This window comes from Histomonas meleagridis (assembly GCF_020186115.1).
Source record: "Histomonas meleagridis strain 2922-C6/04-10x chromosome Unknown contig_78, whole genome shotgun sequence".
Lineage (NCBI taxonomy): Eukaryota > Parabasalia > Tritrichomonadida > Dientamoebidae > Histomonas > Histomonas meleagridis.
Window position 1 is genome coordinate 57,589 of NW_027150916.1, and position 26,530 is coordinate 84,118.

The 26,530-nt window shown below is 29.1% G+C and overlaps 6 protein-coding genes across 6 annotated transcripts; 3 read left to right on the forward strand and 3 right to left on the reverse strand.

The window, feature by feature from the left end:
• Nucleotides 1-4,937: 4,937 nt before the first annotated feature.
• On the reverse strand, nucleotides 4,938-5,663 carry GO595_008853 (uncharacterized protein; the record flags this gene model as incomplete). The annotated part of the gene is made up of 1 exon (XM_067922473.1): nucleotides 4,938-5,663. The coding sequence occupies one exon, from the start codon at nucleotides 5,661-5,663 to the stop codon at nucleotides 4,938-4,940; it is 726 nt and encodes a 241-aa protein (XP_067770935.1).
• A 589-nt stretch (nucleotides 5,664-6,252) lies between these two features.
• GO595_008854 (26S proteasome regulatory subunit, S6a family AAA ATpase) lies at nucleotides 6,253-7,578 on the forward strand (the record flags this gene model as incomplete). The annotated part of the gene is made up of 1 exon (XM_067922474.1): nucleotides 6,253-7,578. The coding sequence occupies one exon, from the start codon at nucleotides 6,253-6,255 to the stop codon at nucleotides 7,576-7,578; it is 1,326 nt and encodes a 441-aa protein (XP_067770936.1).
• A 3,314-nt stretch (nucleotides 7,579-10,892) lies between these two features.
• Nucleotides 10,893-12,038, reverse strand: GO595_008855 (serine/threonine-protein kinase 26; the record flags this gene model as incomplete). Its single annotated transcript, XM_067922475.1, has 1 exon — nucleotides 10,893-12,038. One exon carries the CDS (start codon nucleotides 12,036-12,038, stop codon nucleotides 10,893-10,895), a length of 1,146 nt encoding a protein of 381 aa, XP_067770937.1.
• A 638-nt stretch (nucleotides 12,039-12,676) lies between these two features.
• Nucleotides 12,677-13,615, forward strand: GO595_008856 (signal peptide peptidase-like 3; the record flags this gene model as incomplete). The annotated part of the gene is made up of 1 exon (XM_067922476.1): nucleotides 12,677-13,615. One exon carries the CDS (start codon nucleotides 12,677-12,679, stop codon nucleotides 13,613-13,615), a length of 939 nt encoding a protein of 312 aa, XP_067770938.1.
• A 196-nt stretch (nucleotides 13,616-13,811) lies between these two features.
• GO595_008857 (uncharacterized protein) lies at nucleotides 13,812-17,133 on the forward strand (the record flags this gene model as incomplete). The annotated part of the gene is made up of 2 exons (XM_067922477.1): nucleotides 13,812-16,516; nucleotides 17,079-17,133. 2 exons carry the CDS (start codon nucleotides 13,812-13,814, stop codon nucleotides 17,131-17,133), a joined length of 2,760 nt encoding a protein of 919 aa, XP_067770939.1.
• Nucleotides 17,134-19,026: 1,893 nt separating this feature from the next.
• Nucleotides 19,027-21,813, reverse strand: GO595_008858 (exportin-2; the record flags this gene model as incomplete). Its single annotated transcript, XM_067922479.1, has 1 exon — nucleotides 19,027-21,813. The coding sequence occupies one exon, from the start codon at nucleotides 21,811-21,813 to the stop codon at nucleotides 19,027-19,029; it is 2,787 nt and encodes a 928-aa protein (XP_067770940.1).
• Between the last annotated feature and the right edge of the window lie 4,717 nt (nucleotides 21,814-26,530).

Sequence of the window (26,530 nt, forward strand, 5' to 3'; positions counted from 1 at the left end):
TATTGATCACCCAGAAAACAAGATATACTTTGTTCATTTATTAACAAAAGAACAAATTTCATCAATTGAAAATCAAGCTCAAAAAGCACAACCCTCCTTTGGGGAACAGAAAGCTATTGAAATCATTCGTCAACAAAAAGGAAGTAATTTTGAAGAACATAAAAAGAACATGAACGAAGGAAATCCTTCTGAAGTCACAAAAGCTATACGTAATGATGATGCTGAACAACTTCAAGAAATAATATCAAACAATAAAATTGATATTGATGAGCCATTACCAGTATCAATTTATGAGAAATTCACCAAATGTTTTAGTTGTGATGAACATCCTGTTACATTAATCCAATATGCAGCATTTTATGGGTCGATTAAATGTTTTAAATATTTGTTAGTTAATGGTGCTTATATTGAAAATGTTGGTAAATATGCAGTAGCAGGTGGAAACATTGAAATCATTCATTTATGTGAACAAAATGGTGTAACATTTGGAAACGCTTATAAAGCAGCAATTAAGTTCCATCGAAATGATATCTTTTATTATCTATATGAAAATAAATTATTCAAATGCGATTATAATCAGGAAAGAACTATGTTTATAAGAAAATGTCTGCGTTATTTTAACTTCCAAAATCCAATAACATTTTCTCAGAACCAAATGAGAAATAATGAAAGTGAAGAAGAAAAGAAAATAAAAATAATAAATTATATGGGTTCGAAATGTATACAATATGATAACTTTGATATCTTTTTGTTCATCGAAAATGAAGGAATTAATATTTATGATGCTCAATTCGTTGAAGAAGTTTTTGCAAGTGGTAACTTATTCATTGTAAGATATCTTTATGAAGGAAAAGCATTACCAAATAATGCAATAGCTTATGCTGTTTCTTCAAATAATAGTGAACTTGTGAAATATGTTTTATCGAGGAAAGCTATTAATGTTAATATTTATGATATTTGTTTTTGTTTTTTTAATGTTTGTTGAGAATATTTAGTAGAGTTTCTTGTGCTTTTATAAAACCCCTTTATTTTGTGCTTGTGCTTTAAATAACATTGAAAACGTGAAAATGCTTCTTGAGCAAAAGGGAATTGATATTAATGCTAAAGATATTATTTATTTGAATATTTTAATATTTTAAAATAATTATTGGAATTTATTAAAAATATTTAAAACAGCAATTATGTTTGCATCTTATAAAGGTAATACAGATATAGTTAAATTACTTCTTGAACAAGAAGGAATTGATGTTAATGCTAAAAATAATATATATTATAATAATTTGATATTTCAAAATAATATTTGGAAATTATTTCAAATATTTTATACAGCGCTAATTTTAGCATCTTCAAATGGTCATACAAAAATAGTTAAATTACTTCTTCAACATAAAGGAATTGATATTTCACAACAAAATACTAGAGGAAAAACTGCATTAACATTTGCATTTGAAAATAATTATATAAAAATATGCAAATTACTTCTTGAATGTAAAGGTATTGATATAAATATTGCAAATGTTTCATTTTTTTGTTCGATATTTGTTTTATAAATTCAATGTTTTACTCCAAACTTTGGAATTTGTCTATTGTTTTTTTAACGCCATTGTTTTATGCATGTAATAGTGGTAATGTTGATCTTGTGAAACTTCTTCTTAATGTTGAGGGAATTGATATTAACAAATGTAATAAATATAATATTAAAATATTTTTAAAAATTGTTTCCATTTTTTGAAACCCCATTTATTTTTGCAACATGGAAAGGCAGTGTTGATATTGTTAAATTACTTCTTGAACAAAAAGATATTGATATTAATGCTAAAACTATTTAATAATATGTTTTAAAATTTATTTTATTAATTTTATGTTTTTAAATTTTATTTGGAAACAATTTAATTTATTTGAAACAGCTTTAACTTTTGCTGTACGTAATAACTACATTGATATTGTTAAATTATTACTTGAACATAAAGAAATTGATGTTAATTTTGTTGATATTCATTTCTTAAGTTTAATATTTCATTGATAAATTTCGTGAAATATATTTAATTCATTCGGTTCACCTTTAATGTATGCAACGATTGCAGGTTTTGTTGAAATTGTTAAATTACTTCTTGATCATAAAGGAATTGATGTTAATCTTCTGAATACGATTTGTTCCGCCTTTTTAATATTTCGAAATAATATTTGGAATTTCATTCAATCATTTGAAACTGTACTTCATAAAATGTCTTTATACAAACATAATAATACATTTTATAATCCAAATCAAAACAAATTGGTTTACTTTAATTTTTCGAAGTTCATTTTGTGAGTTTAGAATTAATTTTGATAATTTAGAGTTTTTTTATTTGTTAATTGATTTATTTATAATTTTTATGAATTCTCATTGTGCATCTAAAACTGATCAATGTCATTTCGATATGAAATATTCTCAAGGAAATGATAATAATAAGCCAAATTTATTTACACGTGTTAAGATTTATTTTATTGATTTGTTAACAATAAAGCAAATTTTGAAGAAGTTAAAAAGAATCAATTCGAAATCTTTAAGTTAATTCTTGATAAAAAAGATGTTAATGTTAATGTGAAATCTGTTTATTTATTTCATTATATTATTGATTCAAAATATTTCTATATCAAAACAATATTTGGAATTAAATATATATATATTTTACACCATTAATGACTGCTTGTTCAGAAGGAAGAACAGATATAGTTAAACTATTACTTGAACATGAAGGAATTGATCTGGACATTCATGGTATTTATTATAAGTATTATATGTTTATTAATAAAAAATGGAATTTATAGATAAAATTTGGAATTTAATTAATTATTTTGGTACTGCTTTTATGTTAGCATGTTTTAATAATCATTTGGAAATCGTTAAATTATTACTCGATCATAAAGAAATCGATATAAATCATAAGAATAATAATTATTATAATTTTTTAAAATTTATATAAAAACTTCGGAATTTATGAAAATTATTTATGAATTCTTTAATGGGCGCTGCGCAAAATGGTTGTTTTGAAATCGTAGAATTACTTCTTCAACAAAAAGATATAAAAATAAATGAAGTAAATAATAACGGTGAATCAGCAATTATGCTCGCAAACTCAAATCAAGGAGGTAATGAAAATTGTAAAAATATTGTGGAATTACTTAAGAAGCAAAATGATATTATATACGATGAAAAACTTTTGGCATCAGAAACAAAACAAGCACATCAAGTATTTGGTGGTTGGGGTGCACCGAAACCGAAATTTGCTGAAGCAAATCCAGCATTTCTTTTTGGAGCAAGATTTTTGTAAGTTTGCTTTTAATGAATAAGTAAAATTTATTGATTAAGTGAAAGTATTTATGAAAAAATATTAAATTAAAGCATTTTATATTCATATTGTTTCTTGTTATGATGTGAGAGAATCTTTAAATATAGATCTATATATATATATTTTAAATTAACGCCCAATCTTGTGATATATACCAAATAATTTTCATAATATTTTTCTGAATTTCTTTATTTTAGCAATGTCTCGATAATTAATTCCATTTCCGTTATTGAAAATTAATGATTCATTTTATTTCTTTAATTAATTATTAATGTGAAAAAAATAATGATGAAATATTTTTTCAAAAAATTGATATATTTTCATGATACATAATATTTAAGATTAACCTACAATGTATATTATTATGTTTATATTTTTTTTAGAATTGTATGGAACAGATGCTGAAAATTTATGTTTATAGTGTCAGTTTTTCACTTCACTTAGACCTTGTCTTTAAATTCGAACACAGTTCCCTCAAAAATTAGAAACAAATAAAAAACATTAACAAAATTTAATATGAATTATAAAAACCATCATGGACACGTGGAACTGGACAAAAAGGGTTACACCAGCATATGATGCACTTCCTTGTTCCAAAGATTTCTTCAAAGTTGTTCATACAGCCTTTATCGTACATTTTAACGTTCCTTCGATTGTACTTTTCGATTCCCGTGATGTTATTTTTTAGATTTATCAACGACTTAACCAAGTAATAAAATGAATAACTAGCAGCTGTTATAAGAACGATTGCACAAGCAGCTGATATAAGATAATACCAATGAAGTTGTGGAATTAAAAGATACCAGTTATATCTGCAAGCAAACCAAAGACAGCTATAAATAACAAACCAGAGTGTAAATAAAATGAAGTAACGATGGTTTTTAAATCCGATCCATGAATTTGTCCAAATGCATAGATGATCTGCTCGAAGAACAAACCTTCTTGCATCCAAGGAAAAAGATGACCTTGCTGGCCTTTCGGACATTCTGGCACATTGAACTTGTTGGTCGTATATTGTGATATAATTCATCCTTTCTTTCCATGTAAATCGCTTTTTATGTGTTAACTTCCAGTTATATGGTACATATCCCGGACCTATAACAATAATTAGCCAATATGAAACAGCTGTCGCTAAAAATGCAAGTGAACAAAACACTAGCGAAATTATATACTCTTTAAAATTAAGTGAATAATAAAGATCAAATACTAAGTCTGCAAATATAATGATAAAAGCTATGTTTGAAAGAATTGGACGCAAAAATTTTTTACGCCAATGATTTATAATGTAAAACCCACCAACTGGAAAATATGCTATGTTGCAAGCACAATTACTTCTGTCCTCCCATTCAACTTGATAATCAATATAGTCTTCTATGTCATCTGACGATTCTTCCATGTTCCAATGTCAAAATACTTTGATTCAAATTAAAATGTCTTGTTGAAAATTCTGAAACAAACAAAATTTTTGAAACTAAAAAAGCAGTTAACTGTTATTTCAGAAACAAAATCCGTAACAAACTTTTGCTATGCATAAAACCATAATTAGAACAAAAAATACGCTTTTTACTTTATTTAAACACAATTTAGAGATTCTTGGAACCCGTCTCAGAAAGAAAAACGTTTCAATTCGTTAAAAATTACTTTAAGTTGATATGTTAAAGGTATGATCTGGGTTTCTATAGACGCAGGTGTCATGGAGTAGGACTGTTGGCTCTTAAGAGAGCATATACTTTGAATTAAATCATCTGCTATTTGAAGAGTAAACACCATTCCTTGTAGAATCGCATGTTTGACTTGATTGCTTTGTTGAGGGTAATTCGAAGGGAGTTCACGAAGACGTTTTACAATTTTTCGTTGATCAGTTGGAAGTAAATCAATATCATATCGACTTGTATTCTCATTTGGTGTTAAAGTTGATTTGAAAAATGTGGACGGAAAATAATCTTTGAGTATCTGCGCTGTTAATTTTTGATATTCATTGATGTTTTGAATTACACGTAAAGCGTCTTTATCATCTTTTTCAACTGTGACTGGGTTGTTTTTAAGTTTATACAAAGTTTCTTCTGCGGTTTTTAATTCATTTTTCAATTGTGCATTAAGTTCCCTTTCAGCTTCAATTTGGGAGCGAATTGCTTTTGATTCCTTTATCATGTTAAGTGCATTCTTTGTCGCTTTTGATAATATTTCTTGATTCAGGACATCTTTTTTGAGTTCAAGGATTTGACTTTGATATTCAGTTAACTCATTATCCAATTCTAATTTTTCGCTTTCAAGTTCTTCTATTCGTTGCTTTAAAGCAGCTATAGAACAGATTGTAGAATCAAGATTCATGAAAAGATCAGAAAATCATAAAGTACGTTTAAAATTAAAAGCAAGTCAAAAATTTGACTATCTTTGTCAATTTTTTGAAATGAACGTTAAAATAAACGTGATTTTATAACCGCCATGGTCGTATTCATTTTTTGTTGGGTTGCTAAGCCTCATTAAGTATGTATTTTTATGCGGTGAAGAGATATTAGTTTGGGACATCTGAAAATATGGTGAGCAAACTGTTTCTGAGCCACAAATTTATCAACTAACATCATAGAATTCCCTAATATTAATTAGTACCAAACGCATTTATATTATAAATAAACTTCATACAACTGTTTCATAGTCTTTGTTTTTTCTAATTTCCTTTTAAAAAAATGTTTATTTTTTTTTAATTTTAATTCTCATTTGACTTACATAGGATCTATGTAATTTTTTTTGTTTATTTGCGGACAATAATAAAAAAGAAAAGTTGAATGCTGAAACTAAGTTTCTTTAAAAAAAAAATAATGAATAAATTCAAGATCATTGTAAACAAATCATCTTTAATCAAAAACATAACTTTCTGTATTTGCTGTTATGCTTTTAGCGTAGACTGTTACTTTAAACAATGTTTGATGGTGGTTTTTCATTGTTCTACCCCATAATAGTTCAAACAAACAAAGTCAATTTAACCAAACCAATGGACGACGATCTTATCAAAGAAATGGGGCAAAAGCCAGATCAAGAGATTGAACGTCAAACCGTGGCGTTAAATAACCAAATCGCTGCGCTTCGTAACATGCTTCGACAATATCAAAATCAAAAGACCCATATGGAAGAAGATATTCGCTCTAACACCGAAAAAATACGTCTTAACCGTACCCTTCCATTTCTTGTTGCACATGTTGTAGAAATTCTATCTCTTGATTCCGATGAATCCCCTGACAGTGTTTATCGAGGTAGTGAAGCCAAATCCGCAGTTGTTAAGACAACCACACGTGAAACTGTTTTTCTTCCAGTGCCAGGTCTTGTTGATGCTTCTGACCTTCAACCATCTGATATGGTTGGACTTTCCAAAGATTCATATTTAATTTTCGAGAAACTTCCTCAACATTTTGATTCACGTGTCAAAGCCATGGAAGTAGATTCCAAGCCCACTGAAACGTATGATCAAGTTGGTGGATTAGAAAAACAAATTCAAGAACTGAAAGAAGCCGTAGTATTACCACTTATATCACCATCAAAAGAACGAATACAAAAACTTGGTATACAACCACCAAAAGGAGTTTTATTATATGGGCCACCTGGTACAGGCAAAACAATGTTAGCACGAGCATGTGCAGCATCAACCCAATCCACATTTCTACGTTTAGCAGGCCCCCAACTTGTTCAAATGTTTGTTGGAGAAGGATCGCGGTTAGTTCGAAATGCGTTTGAATTAGCACGAAGCAAAGCTCCATCAATAATATTCATTGATGAAATTGATGCTATCGGGTCCAAGCGTACCTCAGGAAACAGCCTACAAGGAGAGCGCGAGGTGCAGCGCACGATGTTGGAACTTTTGAATCAACTCGACGGTTTTTCATCGTTGGACAACGTTAAAGTTATCTGTGCAACCAATCGACCTGATACATTGGATCCTGCGTTGATGAGGTCTGGTAGGCTCGACCGGAAAATCGAATTGCCTCTGCCAAATGAGGACGCAAGAGTACAAATTTTGGAAATCCATTCAAGAAAAATGAAAACTTGTAAGGAAGGAGTCTCTAAAGTAAACTTTAGAGAGTTGGCAAGATCAACAGAAGATTTTAATGGCGCTATGCTAAAGGCTGTCTGCGTTGAGGCAGGAATGGTGGCATTAAGAAGAAACGCTGACGAAATTTTGCATAATGATTACGTGGAAGGAATCGCACAAGTACAGGCGAAGAAAAAGGCCGTGCTTGACTACTTCGCTTAAAATAGAAATAATTTTTTATTTGGTGAGTAAACTGCTGTTTCAACAAAATTATTTTTTCGAAATGTTATCTCTTTTTGTTTATTATTGTGTATAAATTTGAAGACTTTTAACATATCTAAATCATTTAAATTGGTTGCTTTACTTATTGATGTTTTTACGATGCTTTCATACACGTTGTCAACACCTTCGCCTGTAAGTGTACTTGCTTCAAATTTAAATGCATTAATTTTTTTTGCCTTCTCTAATCCTTATTCATATGATAATTCTCTTTTCATTTCAATTCCATTTTTACACACACATATCGTTTTTTTAGGGGAAAAAATAACAAATTTAAACCATCAAATTAGATATATGAAAATATTTTGATAAATTCGAATCAAACTCGTGATGAATGCTATAAATCAAATAAGTGAAGTGATTCATATACCGATTAAAAGTCTCAGAATTTTCATATTAACAAAACCGTTCTTTGTCTGAACGTTCAGACTCAGAAAATATTGAACAGTTTACAAATTACATGGAAGTTTTGTACATAAAAAATACGAACGTGAATATCTTTAAAATTTCCACCAAGTTCTTTATCTTAGAAGTATAAAAATCATTTTCTTTCGTCAGTTAATTATAAATTCTAAGTATTAAGTAAGTTGTACAGAAATTCATCTGGTTTCCTATTTCACAGTTCAAACTGTGATTTATCTTGAGCTACAGTTCAGTTCAAAAAAAATTCAACGTTGTAAACTTTTTTCCAGATGCCAGCAGAATTCAAAAGAAGTAAACTTTTTAATTAAAATAGTAAATTTCATCTCCAAAAATTTCATTGTTCTTTCTAGCAAATAGTCATATTTTGATATTAATAACACTACTAGCGCACATTAGTTGTTTCAGTTTTATCTCAATTGATGAATGCAAAATACCCACCGAGATTTTTGATCATATCCGAATATCTTTTTCAATTATCAAATTAACTAAATTACCTTCCAATAGCATTTCTGAAAAATTTCTTTTTAACTGCCCTCATTTTATAATCTTTAATTTTCATCATACTTACTTGAACATATGTAATTTTACTTTGAAATTCATTTGGATAATTGCATTTTTTATTTTCATTCGTAAAAGTTTTTCGTATGAAAAATATTTGTGTGATGGTGTTCAAAGGAAAAAGTCACAAAATCAAGGGGTAAATTTATTCCTTTTTACCATATTTTTTATACATTCTTTATTTAAAGAATTTAATGAATCTTCAAAAACTTTATACATAAATTATGATATTGATTTTTCTGGTGCGTATAAAGAGAAAACTTTATACGTCGTTATACAAGAAGGTGTTGATTCAATTCCGTATGAAGCTTTTTGTAATTGGGGCTTACTGAAATCTGCTAAAATTGGAAATTCAATATTAACAATTAAAGAGAAAGCATTTAGTAAATGCTCAAACTTGGAAGAGGTAAATATTGGTGAAAATGTAACAACAATTTCTGATGAAGCATTTAGTTATTGCTCTAAATTAAAAGAAATTATATTACCAAAATCTGTTCAAACGATCGGAAAGAGCATTTTTTCTTCATGTACCAGTTTATCTGCAGTCATTTTTAATGGAGAAAATGTAGAGTCTATTCCAGAAGGAGCATTTTTTTTATGCTCTTCATTAAAAAATATTACTATTCCCAAATCAGTTTCTAATGTCAATGTAAGTGCTTTTTCTGAATGCTCAAATCTCCAATTTATTAAAGTGTCTAAAGAAAATAAAATTTATTCCAATTATGAAAATGATGGAGTTTTATATTACAGAAATGTTTCACTTCTTCTTTATCCTTCAGGAAATAAAAACAAATTATTTAAAGTTCCATCACAAATTAATACAATTGGAAGTTATTCATTTTTTGAATGCCATTATCTTGAAACTGTTATTATTGGAAATAATGTTACTTTTATAAATAATTATGCGTTCTGTTCATCTTCTTTAATGAATATAACAATTCCTGACTCAGTTTCTTCAATAGGCTCTAATATATGTTTTAATTGTTCTCTTCTTAAAAAGGCTAAAATTGGGAACAAGATAAAAAGAATTTCTAATTCAGCTTTTCAATATTGTTCAAATTTAACATCCGTTAGTATTGGTTCAAGTGTAAAAACAATTGGAAATTCAGCATTTTGTTCATGTTCTTCACTAGAGTCAATAACATTTTGGGAAAATTTACAAAAAATTGAAGATTATGCTTTTGCTAATTGTAATAATCTTAAATGCATATATTTTTATGGAAATGCAACACCAGAAGTAAAATCAAATTCTTTTTCCAATCTTGAAACTTCCGTTTTGGTGACAAGTTCGTATAGTCAAACAACTTTTGGAAATTTGCAAGTGTCTCAAACAGCTGTTAATGGGTGCAAACAAATTTCATCTATCACATTAACACAGTCAAACAATTTCACTCAATCAAATTCATTTACCCAATCAAATATTAAAGAATCAAATGCATTCATACAATCGAATACTTTTTCGATGTCATTTCCTTTAGATCTTTCTTTAACACATTCTTTCGTAATAACATTTTCTATTTCAATTAAGCAAACTATAACACTTATAAAAACATTTTCATCAATTACAGTTTCATTTACTTTTATTAATTCCTTATCAACTTACATAAGAACAGAACTTCTTTTTTATGAATATTCTCTTGTTCATTACGAAAATTATTTATCTTTTTATTCTGATTTTTACACATTGTTACCATTAGACGTCGAAACTAATAATGGACTTTCCAGAAATGTTATAATTGGATTAGTATGTGGATCAATTGCATTTGTTCTTCTAATTATGGGAATAATAATTTTTTTGGTACACTACAAAAAATCAAATAAAAAATCATCAGATTTGAAATCAAATTACTTAACTTCTTCTGATGGAAGTCAATCAATGCATGTTAGTAAGAATTTGAATAAAGCTGCCCGCAATGATGTTGACCAATGGATTTAATTTCTCATTAATTATAACATAATTTTTTTTTACAAATGAATAAGAAACATAATTTTATGATTTGAATGATTCCTAATTCAAATAGCATAATGCGAATTTTTTTTTGATAAAAATTTATAAATAAAGTAAAGATTTAATTTTTTATTTTCTTTGTTTACTATATTTTGAGTAAAAGCACCAGCTATAGCTTTTGTGATGTTTGTGATAATTAAACATATTTACTTAAAAACAAACAGCAAAATCAATAATTTCATTCATTTAATTTAATGTAATCGATACATTTATTTTTAAATTCGTTTTTACATATGAATTTTACTGAGAATTACACAAACAAACAACATCAATTCATTTTCTGTTGCTCGACTAGTGCTTTCACAAAGGCCTCTGCGAATCCTGGGCATCTTGAGTCACACAACACAAACAATCCGCCCAATTTTGTTAACGGTTCATTCACATGAGCAAATCTCTGATCTCTCGAAGTACTCAAAATCGCGGACTCCAACGCCTCCAGGTACATATTTGTGTTATTTTGATGTTCTTTAGGTTTCGTTTGTACATGTACTGTATCAAATACCCAAAAATCATCTTCCTCTTCTTCTTCCTCTTCTTCATCATATGACACTGTCTCGTCATCACTCAACGAAGAATATGGCTTTACTTGCTCAATATACTCAACAAGTAAATCTTTGTGTTTGGCACTTTTCACAAAGGGGTGCCCCAAAAGTGCACTGGCGCTTGGCCGAATTTTTGGGTCTTTCGTGAGGCATTTGGAGACAAAATCTTTGAACTGAGGCGAAAAATCTCCCTCTAATGTGGGCGGGGGATTTTGTGGAATAAGCATTAATACTCGTTGTGCTGGAATATTGGCATATGGTGGAAGTCCAGTGGCCATTTCAATGGCTGTTATACCAAGAGACCAAATATCACACTTCTCATCATAACCACTCTCCATAATAACCTCGGGTGCCATCCAAAATGGCGTGCCTACAAATGTGAAGGCTTTATTTCGAGATTCAAGTGAAGCAGCAACACCAAAATCTGCAAGTTTAACATCACCGTTGTTGTTAAGAAGAATGTTGGCAGCTTTGATGTCTCGATGAACTTTTCGACGGCGATGAAGAAAATCAAGTGCTCGAAGAACTTGGGAAATAACTATAGCTATTTGTGGTTCAGGCATGACCTTGATCTGAATAAGCTCACGAACTGATCCACCACCCATCATTTCCATTACAATCCATAATTTTGTACCAACAAGTGTGCAACCATAATAATGAACAACATACTCGGATTCACAGGAACGAAGCATGTCTATCTCTCGTTGGATTTCAATTAAATCATCATCGCTTTCCTCAAGATCAATTTCTTTGATAGCTACAATTTCATTGGTTTTCTTGCAAATTGCTTTGAAAACAACACCAAAGTTACCACGACCAATAATGCCTTGACGAACATAGTCGCTTGCAGAAATACCATTGTTTGAAGACATTGAATGAAATTGATACGGTTATTAACGGTCAAATAATTCGATTGCAGAAAAAAAATTTTTCCATTGCTGAGAATTCTTTTTGTAAACATAAAAATATTTTGTTAAAATTCCAAACTCATTAGTAAGTAGTCAATAAGTTCTTTAGAAAATATATTGATTCAATATTTTTTGATCCAAACTTATTTATCATTTTTATTGTTTCTTGCTTGATGATTTAAATATACTTTAAATTACCAATGAAGTCTTTATTTAATTTAGTTTCGCTTTTTTTATTTAATTTGATTCTAATTTCAATTTTGAATCAATATGATTCTAATTATATATAAAATTATATAAAAATTAAAATATTAAGAACAACTCCTAGTAATATGAAAGTTATTTACAAATTTCTAATCTGAAATAGTCTCAATATTGGGATAAACCAATTCGAGAGGAATTGAAATGAAGATTTATTTTGAGAACATGACAGATCAAGCATCATACAATTTTCTGAGATTAACAATCACATCACATCACATTCGTCACTTTTTCTACCTGAAACCGGACAGATGTTTTTGTTCGGTGTTTTCATACAGACAATCGATTTTACCTCTGTAATTCTGCTACTTATATCATCAGCCACTATTCTTTATGGGTGCATGAGTTCATCGGGAAATATTTTTGAACCACAATATCAGCAAAGCAGACCTGATTTAATTAAAACAAGTCCAGGAGAACAATCTGAAGTAACATGGAAAGTTATTGTTGCAATGCTTGTTATAAGTTCTGTAATTTTAGTTGTTCTTTATTTCTTTATTGATTCAATTTTACTTTTTTTGAAAATAATTCTTATTTTTTCAAGTTTTGTTGCCACCGCTTTCACTGTTTGGGATTGGTTTTGGTCTCTAATTCCACATAAAATTACAAATATTATTATCACAGTTGCATTTTCTGCAGGAACCGCATTAATTTGGTTCTTTACAGAACACTGGCTTGTTACAAATCTTATCACATTTTGTATTTGTGTTGCAGGGATTACGTTCATCAAAATCACATCATTTAAGATTTGTCTTCTAGTTGCTATATGTTTTATTATATACGATGTTTGGTGGGTTTTCCTCTCTCCTCTTGTTTTTGGTGAAAGTGTTATGGTCGAAGCAGCCACTAGTGCTTCATCACACATTCCAGCAGCATTTGCAGCCCCTCGTGGAGATCATAATGCATTAATTGGAGCTGGAGATGTTGTTATTCCGGGTATTGTTCTTGATTTCTTTTTACGATATGATCAGAAAAAAGATACTCGTTATTTTGAAGTTTCGTTCGGATGTTATATTTTAGGTGTTGCATTGAGTTGGATCATGGTTTCAGTGATGAATCATGGGCAACCAGCACTTTTATGGATATTTCCATCTGTATTAATACCAACGGTTTCAATTGCTGCTTGTAAAGGAGCCTTAAAAGACATGTGGAAAAATGGGACAAATCCAAGTACAGAAGTCTCAACAAATCGAAGTCAATATGAAGAAATTAATGATCAATTGCTTGACGAAAACAATGATAACTATCACAAAAAATACGATGAATACATTACTGAGTAAATATTTGTTGTTTACAGAAAATGATTTTTTAAATCAATTTGACAATAATCATTTTTCTTAAAAAAAATCATTGTGATAAAAGGCAACTTTAACTTATATAAGCAAATGATATTTACCCTAACACATGATAATTGTTGTGACGTTCAACAAAAAAATTGGTTTAAAAATAGCCACTTTTTGACCTGAGGTCGAGTAAATGCAAGAGCTTGTTCAGCAGCTCAATTCATTATACTCAATTTTATGCAATCCTCAGTGTGCTAATCAAGAGCTAATTGACAGTGCTTCAAATCAATTAATGGTTTTATATGATGTTCCAGAAACATTATTTGCATTATTCCAACTATTTTCACAAACTAATGAAACGCCAATTCGCTTATCATGCGCAATCGCGATGAAGACAATGGTATCGAATATAGGGCGTTGGGAACATTATCAATCAAATGATCAAGGTGAAACAATTAAACAAACTTTTATTCAATATTTATCTACAACCGATAACATGTATTTGTTTCAAAATATTCTTTCAGCAGCTGGTGCTATTATGAGTGTTGAAGCAGTGAATTGGCCAGAATATTTCCAATTATTAGAACAATTCAGTCAAACGCAATCCGAGTTTCACTTCAACGCTTCTCTTCAAATGGCCTCAGTTTTCTTGGACCGCGCTAGCCATGAAGTAGTTGGATCAGTTTGGGGATTTTTCATAAATTTATGTCAAAAAGCATTAACAATTCAAAACGAAGAAATAATCAAATCTGTTTCGGATGTCATTTCTAAGATGTTCAACTTTGCACCAGAAATCATAGAAGGTCTTGATGTACTTTATGTGTCATTATTCCAAATTTTCATACAACTAATATCAAACAATAGCAACACCTCCTATTATCTAATTGATATTTTCAAGCAAATTGCTGAGAGCGAATATGAATTCCCCAATTTAGATGAAATAATCAAACAATATCTTCAAATTGCAATTCAGCCTAGTATTGATATCAACATCCGATGTCTACTTCTTGGTCCTGTAAATTCAATGCTCGCTGTTGAAACAATTACTACAGATAATCTTGTTGATGGAATAATTGATTGTGTTTTTAAAATAGCGACTGATGCTTACATAGATGATGTTTGTATTGATGATCAAGAAAACATGAACATTGCCATAGACACCATTGAAGTTCTTGCAGGCGTTGCCAAGCAAAAGCAACTTTACAATTGCGTCATGTCAAAATCGGAAAATTTGACAACGGTTAATTCGATAACCGTTTACGCCGAAACACTTATTGTCTTAATTGGATGTGTTCCCGAGATGATACATCATCAAATTAATACATTTATACAATTTTCTTTTTCATGTATTCAAACCAACAATCATACAGTTCAAGAAGCAGGTTATGAAGTTTTTTCAAAACTTTTTGAACGTTTGAATGATGCATATTATAATATTTTAGAAACATTTTTAACGATCACATTTAATATTTTAAAGGTTCCACATCCTAATCTTATATCTAAAGCACTTGTTTCATTACATAATTTACTTGAAATTATATCTATCACAGAAACTCCGAAACTTATTGTACCAATATTTACTTCGTTATGTCAAGTCTTACAAATATATCCAGTTATATTACAAAGTCGAGTAATTGATTGTTTCACGGCATTAACTAAATCTTGTAAAGAAGAGATTTCTATTGTCTCGAACGAAATGCTTCAAACTATTGTTATAGCAGCGCAAGCAAATCAACCAGAAGAAGTTAATATTAAAGCAAGTGCAATTGAATGTTTAGGCTTTTTAATTCGTTATGTCCCACAAACAACTGAAACAATTATATCATCAATTAACATATGTATGCAATGTATTACATCGGAAGATAATATATTAATATCAAGTGGAATGATGGCACTTGAACAAATAATAAGAGCTAAAGTACAAGAAATAATACCATATTTAGGCAATGCTTTAAGTGTAGTACATTCCATACTTAGTAGTGAGCCATCATTTGAAGATGATGAAGATAAAAATGAACAAAATAATATAATAGAAGATACATATGTTTTCACATTAAACTTCTTAAATTCTGTGATTAAAATAATACCAGAATCAATAAGAGGTGTTATTAATATATTAAAAGAAGATCTTAATAAAATGATAAAGAATGAATCAGATGAATTCCAATTACCAGCAATTAAATGTGCGGCTTCATTAAATTGTTTAATCCCAGAAGAAAGTCAACAATTTTTAATATTAATGATAAAACAAATCCAAGATACATTATCAACGAAAATAGTTTCATTATGTTTTACTATCTTTTCTAAAATTATAATCAAAAAATCATTACCACTTTCGAAAGAAATCATTGATAGTTTACTAGAATGTGCTTTTCAAGGAATGAGACGTGATCTAAGTTGTCAAGAAGATTATCAAAAATTCACAAATTATAATTATGACTTTGGTGATTCGCTATATGAATTATTACGAATAATAGCATATAATTACCCACAGATATTTCCAATTGATGACTTTTGGAAACTCACAAATGAAATCTTTTCGAAATGTAGTGAATTTGAAAAGACAAACATAATAAGTGTTTTATCTTCATATTATAGTATTTCTTATCAAGCAATACCAAACTTAATGAAGAAATTCTTAGTACAAACATTTGTAGAAAGCTTAAAAATTTGTGACTTTTATACTTATCCTTATCCAATTGCTTCTGTACGTGAAGTCGCTGAACATGAACCTGAATTACTTCAACGTTATTTGCCACAAATTTTTGGATATATTGATGAAGTTTTATCGACTGAATATGATGCACAACTTACATTCGCAATTACTTTAGAATTTACTGTTTCATTATTGTTCACATTATGGAGAAAAGTTTTAGGAGTTAACTTTGATGTGCAAAAGTATTTGCCGAAAATGTTATTAATATTACCAAGTGTAAATACACAAAGCGAAGCGGAAAATATTTATTTTTCATTGAATTTCGTCTGCAGTGAGTTCCCCCAAATAATGGGAAATTATTGTAATGAAATTGTACGCGTTCTTGCACAGACTTTGGCAATGAAACAAAACGAATGGGAAAATATAAATTTACCAGATGAAATAGCAATTGCGTGCGCAGTGCTGTTAAATAATTTGGTAATTCAATTGTCACAAGGAAATCAACAAAACGCACAGCAACAATTGTTGCTGGTGTTAAGAGATCCGGGTGATGAAGATGTACCTGTCGCTGACTACCAAAGAATGATACAAAGAATGGGTCATTTGCTGCAAATACAAAATATAACTCCATTCTTTGGGTTGCAATAATTATAGAAATGGTTTTTTTATAAATTAAAAATTGAATTATTTTTGTGTTATTTTACTTTCATATGAAATCATAAAAATAATTATATGGAAACTAGATCCGAAAAACGGAAAGCACAACACGACTCAATCAAATTTTATAAAATTTAGTTGACTAAGGTTTTCATCTTGGGCAGATGCTGTGCAATGTGCCTCTGTGGGCAGAGATCTTTGATACCAAATGGGCAAGGCTCATTTGCTTTTTTTGAGGAAAGGCGAATTAAAAATTTTGAACAACCCGGAATACTTGGTCAGGCGGTTTAACTGTTATGACGAAAATCAGGCTAATATTATCTAAAAACGAATCATTTATCAAAAAGTGTCGTTTTTTCGCGCACAGAAAAATTGAGATAGCTATTGAATAATTGAATTAATGAAGCTTTGCACCCCCCAAACACGGGGGTTAATTTTTATTTAAATGGTTTACTCCACCGGATTTTTTGGAATTGAATGGATTTCAGAGGTTATTTCAAAGGGTTCCAAGCAAACCCGTTGGAATCTGATGGAAACTCCTCAACAAGCTCCAACTGAACAAAAAAATAATAAAAAATTATCACTTGCACCATTGATTCGAAAAATTTGCCAAGGTATTTTACCACCAGAAGAACCAGCAGATGAAATAAGTTTAACAGATATGATCGAACTTAAATTAATGAAATTAACAGCAACTCTATCGAGATGTGTTTACCACAAAGCAGAAGAACGAAATATGCCAAGTAAAGCAGGTCCTTTAATTTTTGATTCTTTAAATGATTCTAAATCAGAAGTCCCATATTTTGTTACCAATAGTGATGTTTTAGACACAATTTTTATTGCATGTCGTGGCACATATTGTTTTGATAATTTTTTAACTGATGTTAATTGTTCTCCAAAGTCAGCATTTGATGGATATGTTCATGTTGGCGTATATAACTCGGCTCTTATTATTTATAACCAAATATCAAAATTAGTTTCAGATCTTTCCATTAAAAATCATAATCGCAAATTAATAATCACAGGCCATAGTCTTGGAGCAGGTGTTGCAGCAATATTAGGCAAGATGTTTTTAAGTGATTATCCACAAATTCATACACGATGTATTTGTTGGGCTCCTCCAGCGATCTTTAGTAAGAATTTATGCGCTGAATCCACAAAATATTGCAAAACGTTTTGTAACTATGGAGACCCAGTGCCATTTTTATCTGTGCATAATGCGCTATCACTTGATTCCATCTTTTCTGCTGAGACGTCAACGAAAATTCGCAAAATCAAAAATAAAGCATTGAATTGCAGCAAAATAAAAATCGATTTATTTGGGTATAAAATGAGAATAAAATTACCTAAAAGTAAGCAAAAGATATCAAAGAGTTTATATCCTCCGGGTGTTCATTATTTATTAAAGCCAGTTAATGAAAATGAAGACGAAGTTGTTGTACTGTCACCAAAAACTATAAAATATTTTGGGCATTTTATTAATAATTTAAATGAAGAAAAACATAGTATGAAGAAGTATTTCGCTTACATAGTAAGTGTAAAAAATAAAGCAAAAGAAATGTTGAATAAATAACAATATGTACTTAGATCTAATTTTTATCCATAATAATGTTTTTGCAATGTAATACTTAGGTAATGCTCTATAAAAGAATAATGTACATGTGGAATAACTAAACATGAAAACAAAAAAAAAAAATTTATATAGTTTGATAATAATTTTTTTGTTCATATTTTTCACCTATCTTCTGTCCCAAACAAAATAAAAATCAATTAAAAAATTCTTTTTGCTTTAACGTTCTCCTAAGTGAAGTTTGCGAAAATAACAAATGTAAACAAAAAAATTTATCAAAAATATATTAATATGTTCTCTATTAATATACGAATATATTATTTTGAGGTGTAAGTTTACAGTTTTTTCATTCGTCAACATGTTTTTCATGGCAGCATAGTTACGAATATTTTTTTGTTGAAATGTTTTTTTATTCACTTACACTTGTGGATAAAGTGTTTCCAGATCTGTAAACGAAATTTCGCACATTTTCATTGGTTATAGTGAATCACAAAACAAAAACAATTTGAGCTTAAAAAATGATTTTTAATAGAATTGAACTTGGTACTTTTCTTGATATTTGACAAAATGTTGTTGATATATTGGCTTCAAATGGGCCACTGCCTGCATCAACACTCCGGGATGCTGTTGACTAAATGCCGCAAGTTGAGTAACAATGAAAGCACCCAAATCCACAGTATGCAATTCGGGATAATTATCAAACATTGGTAATTCTGCGCATTCCAACTTACTAAATGTCACGTCGAATTCCATAGCGCTTTTCTCTTCTTCGTGCATTTCGCTTATTTCTTCTTTTCTCGAATTTTCATTGTATGGCATTTCATGTAAATCTATCAGCGCCACAAAAAGTGCCGTCCAAGCTTCGGCCGTTAAGTTTGATGCCTCGAGTAAAGTTTTCAAAACGCCGGCTATGACAATTTCAGTATTTTTTCTGTATTGCGTAAACGGTATACACTTGGTCCATATGTCAATGATTTCATCGTTAATATTTTGAATTAAATTGATCGGGCCCAAAAAGTTGGCAAAGTTTGCCATCAAAACAGCAAATGACTGCCTGTATTTAATTAATTGTTCATTACCAATTTGTGGTACTATTAAAGCTATAACTTGCTGTAAATAAGGTAAAGTAATTTCAGGTTGAAGATATCTAAAGATATAAGTGAATATGGAGAATGCATTTACATTTGATAAAGACATTTGTAATAATTGTTGACATATTAACAGTATTTGGGGCATACTTTGGCATATTAATTGAGGTAATTTGATGCAATAAGCTCTCATCAAATAAGTTAATGCAGGAATATTACCTTGTGGCTGCCATATTTGTGGAGCTATAAAGTTTGTATATTGTTCAACATAAAATTGATTTACTTCGTCTGGATTTCCTAATAAATATACTCCGATTAATTGAAATGCATATGGTGTATAATCAATTACATTATTTTGTAATATAAATGTACACATTTGAAGTATTTGTTGTTCAATAACTTGTACATTTACATTAGCTTTAGTTATTGAAGCAGCAAATATTTCAAAAATTTGATGTGTAAATTCTGGATAAATTGGATGCTGACACATTTTCATAATGTAGTCAATTAATGTGTTGGTAATTGAAGGGATATGTGGTTGGATGAACTGTTGCCCACCACAGACGATACGTAATAAACATCGAACTGCTTGAATGTTGAGTTCATCGTTAAACCGAAATATTTTGAATAGTGTTTGAATGATTAACGGTATATCGATTTTTGATAACAACAACGGTTTATCAATGTCTTTCATCTTTAAAATTTGTTCAACACAATATGATGAATAAAATATAACAGCAGCTGATGGTGATTGTAATAATTGAACAATGATTGGAAAGATCTCTGGTATTATCTCTTTGATAATTAATCGAAAATCAACAATGAATTTAAGTGCATCTGTTTGTAATATATATAATTGATTACTTGGATCAAGTTGTGGAAGAATAAATTGATTAACAAACCCAACAATATCAAATCCTTCTGCAATTTCTTTAACGCCAATTCCATAGAGATTTACTTTAATTGCTAATGCTGCCATAATAAAAATTGCAGTGTCTAAATTAATCCAATAGGTCTTAGGATCTGATTGATAACTTTGAAGTAAATTTTGGCAATTGGCCATAAATGCTGCAGAAAGTTCATTTCGGAAGTAACGACAAAGTGTGCGAAGGAATAAATTGGCTGAGGACCGCTTAGAGCCTGATGCATCGATGCCTTCAATATCTCGTGAAAAATAATCATATGGATTATTATCAAAATTATATAAATCTTCATCATTAAGTTGGATACAAGGTATTAAGATTTGGCTGCAAAGGTTTTGAAGTAAGTTATTCTCTAGAAAGATTCCACGTGACTGTGAACGAGCTAAAGCGTTGAGCGCATCAAAAGCCGATACGATCAGTTGATCGTCGCCGCATTGAATAACCGTAAAAACGCTCATCAAAAGTGAATGCCAATTTACAACAAGTTGCTCAATTAGTTCTGGTTCTTTCCGATTTTCTTCAGTTTTACCCCAATCAGCAAACTCACGTTGATATTGTACGATGAGCATTTTAACAAGATTACATATCTTGATTTTAACGGGTATTAATTCTTCGGAATTCATCATCATGTAATTGGTTAAAACACTTAGTAAGGCAGGTAAACAATCTTCATAAAATTTGGGAATTGATTGTGAAAATAATGATTTGATTATATTGATGACATTTTCAACACATTTATAAACTCCTGGGGAAGCTGGAGCTTGGGGTAATATTTCAGAAATGAGGGCAAATGATCTTACATCCCAGACTTCTAATGTTGGATTCCTTTCTTCAAAATGAAGATGAGTAGATGGTTTATATTTCTCAAGAACATTTTGAGCTGTAAGAGTAATTGCATAAATACTTTGGAGAGAAGCATTTTCAAGACCATTTGCAAGTTCAAGAAGTAAGTCACCCCATCTAGAAGGAAAATCTCTTTGAGCAATTAATGAAATAGTATTACTTATTGTTTCAATGATAAGTGGTGGCGCATTAATAAGAATTTTTATTAATGCATTTCTTATTTCTGGTTTGTTTGAGTAAAGTTGATCATTTTCCCAAAATGTCTTAACATTATTCATTATTTGAGTTGATATAAATAATTGAGGGCCTTGATCTCCTGTTTGAATTAATAATCTCAAAAGATATTCTAAAAAACCCGGTTGTGCTTGCATTTGAAGAATTTGCTCTGTAGCTATGTTGATTTTTTCCTGTTCACCACTTTGAACATATGAATATAATGTTGGGAAATCATCAAACATTTTTTTGATGTGGTTGAGCAGATTTTTTAAACGGTCAAAAAGCTATCACATAGTGAATCACTATCATATTGAAGATTGTAGTAAAAAAATCTATAAACATCATACATTTCGGTTCTGTTTTATGTTAGATCGTGTTACAATTGTACTTTTTTATTTTGGTTTAAATTATTCATTGTATTACATTTTATTAATTTTATCTACTTCTTCAACACGTGCTCGTGATAAGCTGCTAAAGTAATAAGCCATTTATCAAAGTGTTCATCGCCATGATGTGCATCACATGCTGCAATCCTAAATCGCAACTTCTTTTCTTCTAACGCCATTTCATTATGTACTTAAGTAGTTTATCGAGTTATATTCTCTCGCAACAAACAAAGCTGTTTCGCCTTTTGTTGTACTTATTTGACCTATAACAGTCCAAATCGTTTGATCCTTGGACAACAGATTTTCCTTTTGTTAGTTCGTATTGGTTCAAACCAAGATTAGTTAGCATAGTTCCTTGTACAAAGAGAATGTGTGGTGATAGCTTATGAAAGCGACGGAAATCAAAATTGGATGAAGTAATGTAAACATCAGCTCAACGTGAGTCCCCATTTGCTTTTAATCATTTTACGAAAACGCCTCCAACAACTCTGGTTGATCCAAAAATAATTCAAAGATCTTAATACAAACAAATTTAGTTTTAGATCAATGAGAACCTTTTTGAATTATCTTGACTTTATTTGTAGTAATAAACTTATCAAGGTAACACCAAATTTCTTGTCTTCACCATTAAGTGATTGACCACCTTTGTTCGAAATGTGGTGGTGGGATCACAGTCTTCACCTTAAATTTTTACTTTCCATGCACGAAGTGAACGATATGATGATTTGATACTAAATCCAGTAATACAGATCAAACATGGAAATAGAAACTTTATGTATTCGCCAGTTAACAAGCGTTTTTGTTGATCACAGTAAACGTCCTCCAACGATTGAAAGGAAATAACCCATCGTAAACAAACGGTCTCTTGTAAATTTTTGCTTGAAAATTCAACTTTTTCACTAGTTTATACTCTCAAATTTTAATTCAAATTTGAATTATATCCATTATTAATATTTTCCACATGAGGCCAAAGGAAGGTTGCGACTGGGAAACACTTCTATCAATAAATCAAGCAATTTTTGGTTTGAATGAAGAAAATTTCTCTAGATCTTTAGGTTTAATAATCAATAAATTTGATGAAATCCATCCTTTATCTTATGATTTAATTATTATTCAAATGATATATTATTCCTTTGTAATTAAAAATAATAATATAGATTTATTTTTGAATATTATAAAAGAAATAAGAACATTTGAAGAGAGTAATAAAATCAAATCCAATATATTTGATATATTTGGTCAATTTCTTAATAATGAGCATACACATGAATCATATTATCTTCTTGAAGCTATGATTGAACATAATTTTCTTGAACCGAACATTGTAAAAAACAACCAGAGTGCTTATTTTGCACATTATATGTCTAAAGAAGAATTAGCAATTCATTTAAGGGAATATGTAAGTGCCTTACCAAATTATGAAGAGCTTTCAAAGAATGATTGGGAATTACATCAGAAATTAATTAGAGAAGGACATAATCCAAATGAAATTGCGAAAATAATTCGAAATGATGAAACAGAAAAACTTCAAGAAATATCATCACAAACAAATTTTGATTTTGATCAATATATAGAACCATCACTCTATGAAATATGTCCATTCATTAATGAAGATAATGTTTCATTAATTGATTATTCAGCATTCTTTGGATCTATTAAATGCTTCAAATATTTACTCTTGAACAATGCAAAAGTAGAAAATACAGGAAAATATGCAATTGCAGGTGGAAATGAAGAAATTATTCATTTATGTGAACAAAATCATTCATCATTTGAAGATGCATATGAAATAGCAATTCAATTCCATCGAAATGATATCTTTAAATATACTTATGAGAATAAATTAAAAAAAATTTATAATTTAGAAAAATTAGGAAAGCTTTGTATTTCATATCATAACTATGAAATATTTTCATTTTTAGTTAAAGAAGGAATGAAAATCAATGATGATATTATTAACGAAGCAGCAACGATTGGAAATATTTTTTCAGTTGAATATTTACTTAAAGATCATTCAATACCGAATAATATTTTGGTATTTTCATCTGGATCAAGAAATATTGAACTTGTTGAATACGTTTTAAAACAAAAAGGAATTGATATTAATGCTAAAGATATTCATTTGTTTTATTTAATATTTATTTTAATAATTTGATATTTCAAAATACTATTTGGAAATTATTTAAAATATTTGAAACAGCACTTATGAAAGCATCTAATAATGGTTATACAGAAATAGTTAAATTACTTCTTGAACAAAAAGGAATTGATATTAATGCTAAAAATATTTATTTGTTTTATTTAGAATTTATTTTAATAATTTTATATTTCAAAATAATATTTGGAAATTATTTAAATTATTTGAAACAGCACTTATTAATGCATCTTTAAGTTGTCATAAAGAAATAGTTAAATTACTTCTTGAAAAAGAAGGAATTGATATTAATGCTAAAGATATTCATTTGTTTTATTTAATATTTATTTTAATAATTTTGGATTTTTAAATAATATTTGGAAATTATTTAAATTATTTGAAACAGCACTTATTAATGCATCTTTAAATTGTCATACAGAAATAGTTAAATTACTTCTTGAAAAAGAAGGAATTGATATTAATGCTAAAAATGAAATTTATTTTAATAATTTTTTGTTTCAAAATAATATTTGGAAATTATTCAAATTATTTAATACAGCACTTATTAATGCATCTTTAAATGGTCATACAGAAATAGTTGAATTACTTCTTGAACAAGAAGGAATTGATATTAATGCTAAAGATATTCATTTGTTTTATTTAAAAATTTTTTTTTAATAATTTTTTGTTTCAAAATAATATTTGGAAATTGTTCAAATTATTTAAAACAGCACTTATTTGTGCATCTGAAAAAGGTCATACAGAAATAGTTGAATTACTTCTTGAACAAGAAGGAATTGATATTAATGATAAAAATATTTTATAAAATATTGAAACCATTCATTTGATATTAATTATTCATAAAAGTTGACATTAACTATATAATAGTTTTTACCTTTTAACAAGCTTTGCTGATGCAATGTATCTCCCAATGATGACATGAAATTGTGTTGCATTTATAATTCATCTTTTTTTGATTTTCTTTTTTTTCTCATCTTCCCCGCCAATTTTTTCAATCAGTTCATCAATATCAATACCATATATTGGCTCCATTAATATATGATAAGAAAAGTAATTAAATTTATGGAAAAGTTGCACTGAACGAAGTATGCATCGTGCTATCTTTACATTTTATTCTTTCCAACTCGGAAAATTTTGAAACGCCACTTTCTGATCGGTCCGATCAAAAAGTTCCACTATATTCAAAGTATTCAAAAATTGAATGAAGGGGTGCCCCTTCAAAAATGATTTTTGATTGTAAAAAGCTTTTTATAATGGTTTTTTAATATAAACTTTATAATATATTCGTTAAGATTTTCTGTTTTAATGTTACACCTAACCATGTTAAAAATTTAAATTTTACTGGGTATTTTTGTTACCCATGCCTAAGACTTCCAAAAGTAGGTCATTGATCAACCACAGATGCCGTTTCATGCTTTCTGGTTCATTTGTAATCTTGGAAGATGTAAATACACTAGGAATAATAGATTTTAAGTAAATAAACATTTTTTCATTTGTGTAATAAATTAATTAAAAAATCAATTATTTCTATATAAGAAAAATTACATGAATTTTTTAGGTCATTTAGTATGTTTTAATTGTTTTTATTAATTTAGTAAATTAATTTCATGAAATATGTTTGATTAATCAAATGAAAAATGATTTAAATTTTATTCTAAAGTAACGATAAATATACTCAGAAAAATACGGTGATTATAAACTTTACTCGGATTTTTAACGGTTTTCATTCCCTATGTTTCTGAAATCTGATTCATCTTCCTCAGGCGTTTTTGAATCATCAGAAAGTTTTTATGAAATCGTAGCTCAAGGGGATCTCAGTAAAGAGCCGAAAGCAGAAGAAGCGCCATTAAAATTTAATACAATTCATCCATTTTATTTACATTTTGTATTAGATTTTACAACACCCATCATAATTTCATGTACTGCTCTTTCAACCACTTCTATTGTTGGTTTAGTATATTTACTTTTATTAATTTTACATGTTACATTTTCAAATCAAATTACACGTTTCAATTCGTTTAAACAAATTACTGTTATTGTTTACATTGAAATAATAATTTCTATTGTGTTATTTATATTTTCAGTTGTATCAACTACAGATCCAATGGATAGTGAAGCAGCCAAAATAATTGGCATATCATATCCTACTATCCTTACTAAGGACTCAATATTTGCCATGGTTTCATCACTTTTACACATTGTTTCCAACAGCATAATAATTGGGATTATACCAAAATCTTCGATTGAAGGCTTAAATCAATATCGCAAAACCATTTTTGACAACTTATACTTAAAATTTATCTGTGACATTGTTAATGTCATTTCCATTGGATTTTTATTATCGACCAGTTTATCATTTTCAATATTGCCATTATTTTTATATTACATTTATTCCAACTTAACGTGTGTTTTTTTTGG